General features: G+C 56.9%; 1 protein-coding gene across 1 annotated transcript; it reads left to right on the top strand.

The window, feature by feature from the left end:
- Positions 1-5: 5 nt before the first annotated feature.
- TMEM203 (transmembrane protein 203) lies at positions 6-260 on the top strand (the record flags this gene model as incomplete). The annotated part of the gene is made up of 1 exon (XM_010083805.1): positions 6-260. A coding segment is annotated over one exon (255 nt), but the record flags the coding sequence as incomplete, so codon positions are not given.
- Between the last annotated feature and the right edge of the window lie 2,007 nt (positions 261-2,267).

Here is a 2,267-nt window from a genome sequence, read left to right as displayed (position 1 = left end):
TCCCTTTCTTCGCCGCCGACGGCCTCAGCACCTATTTCACCACCATCGTGTCCGTGAGGCTCTTCCAGGACGGTGAGAAGCGCCTGGCTGTGCTGCGACTCTTCTGGATCCTCACCATCCTCAGCCTCAAGTTCGTCTTCGAGATGCTGCTGTGCCAGAAGCTGGTGGAGCACACCCGCGAGCTCTGGTACGGGCTCATCATGTCGCCCGTCTTCATCCTCCTCCAGCTGCTTATGATCAGAGCCTGCCGGGTGAACTGACGGCCAGGGAGCAGGCTCCGGGGTGCTGCCGTCGCCCTGGCTCCCCAGGCAGCCCTGGACTCACCGTGATAGCTTCTCCCCATCGCTAGCTCTGTACAGAGCGGCCAGCGGCAGGTCGCACAGGGTTGGTGCTGTGTGAGCAGGGGTCTGCAATGAAGCACGCTGCCGTGTTGTATAGTGTTGTATTTCTTCGAAAGATCCTTCTGTGCCGCATCCTTATTTCCTTTCACTGAGCTCTTGGTGTCAGTCTTAAGGTATCCTGCCTGTGAGCGCTGTTTGATATGCCGGCTATTTTATTTTGAAATAAAAGACGCATGGAAGGATTAGTTTTATCTAGAAAATTATTTTTCTCTAGAAAGCATTTGTACTTAAAACTGCTGCCTGGAGAACGGGAATCACCTGGAGGTTGCTGTAGATATCCGTGTACACCCAGGCTGCTGCCAGCCAGAAGCGCTGCAGCTGCGGCCTCGCCTGCCCTGCCCCGCCTGAGGGCTCGGTTGATTCCATCTGTCCTCTCCCTGCCCTGAGCACTTTGTGCCTTCACTGCGCTGGCAGGGTTTCATGGGGCTGTGCTCTGAGCCACAGGGAACTGGTGTGTGTATTTTGGAATAGAAATGTGGGGATTTTTCTTTGTGTTTCAGATCCATGCCCTAAATATCGAGATAGGGGTGTTGGGAGGGAGGGGAAGGCATGGGAACAGGCTGATGCTGGTTGTGAAGCAGGGGGTCGGGTCTCACTGAACCCCAGCTTTGGTGTGAAAAGCTGTCCTTAGGTCCCTGGACAGTGTGAGTCGTTCAGAATTCCTTGGGGAACTGTGGATCAGCGTGTTAAATGCCAATGTCACAGGGAATTCCCGGTGCCAAAGACGCCTGGACATCACTTGTGATCGCCTCCCACCACAAGAGTGCTGAGAATGGTGAATCTGACCCTCGCCTCCCTGTGAGACATCGAGTGTTGCTTTGGAGCCCACACCCAGAGGACTGATCTCCTTCTGACACCGACTCGTACAGACCTTTGTACTCTAGTGATGATGTTGACTCTGACAAAACATCTCCTGGTCACCGGAGTTTCCCCTCCAGCCTCAGCTGCTCCTGGCCCATCCCTGGCTGTGCCCCAGCTCCTGGTGCCACCCTCTCTCCTCTGCTGCCCCCAGGATCTGTTTCCTGCAGGTGGGATCTCAAGATGGAGAACTGTAAAACCAGCTCTCCAGTTCAAGAGTTGCATAGCAGAGGCCTGAGGAGCACCAGGAACGTGTTTGTGGGGCAGACCTGCCCCATGAGATGCTCTGGTGACAATGAAACAAGGGGCTGCTCATTTTCTCCCTAGAAAGCGGGTGGGCACTGCGAGGAAATTTCCTGTAGGTCACGCTGGCTGTCCCTTGACGCTGCTGCTGGCACATCCTGGCTGTCACTGAACAACGGTGGGAGAACCAGTGGCCTGGTCTGGCAGGATCCATAAACTGACACAGATGGAGCCCCTGGTGCTTTGCACCAGCCTCTATTCAGGTGGCACCTGGCTCCAGCTGCAGCTCGATGTCCCCAGTGACTCTAGGTGGCCTGTCCTGGGCTGGTGTCACGGTCCGGCAGTGGAAATACAGGACGGGAGCGCCCATTTTGTTCAGTCCTTGCGCACCCTTAGGTGGTGCTGGACCTGTCTCACAGGAGCTCCTCCGCTCCTGCTTCACCTTGTGATGTGGTTTTCCAGGGCTCGGCGTCACCAAAGTGCAGCTGTAATGTCCCCAGATGCTACTCTGGTCTGTCCACTTGGAGCCAGCCTCACGGGGGCCGAGCTACGGCAAACCAGGGACACGGCACCCGGGAGGAGGGTGGCCGGCTGCTCCTTGTCCACTTCCACCTCGCACCAGTGTGAGCTCATCCTCGCTCCCGCTGTCCCCACGCCGCGGTTGTGCCCACAACGCGCTCAGTCACTCTGAGCGCACAGACCATGGATGTCGCATCACCTGCAGCCGCAGATGGTGTGTCACCTGCAGCCACGGAGTCACTCATG

The sequence above is a fragment of the Pterocles gutturalis genome, unplaced genomic scaffold (genome assembly GCF_000699245.1).
Source record: "Pterocles gutturalis isolate BGI_N339 unplaced genomic scaffold, ASM69924v1 scaffold10225, whole genome shotgun sequence".
Classification (NCBI taxonomy): Eukaryota; Metazoa; Chordata; class Aves; order Pterocliformes; family Pteroclidae; genus Pterocles; species Pterocles gutturalis.
Note: the sequence above shows the minus strand (reverse complement) of the source record. Positions and strands in the feature narration are given on the sequence as shown.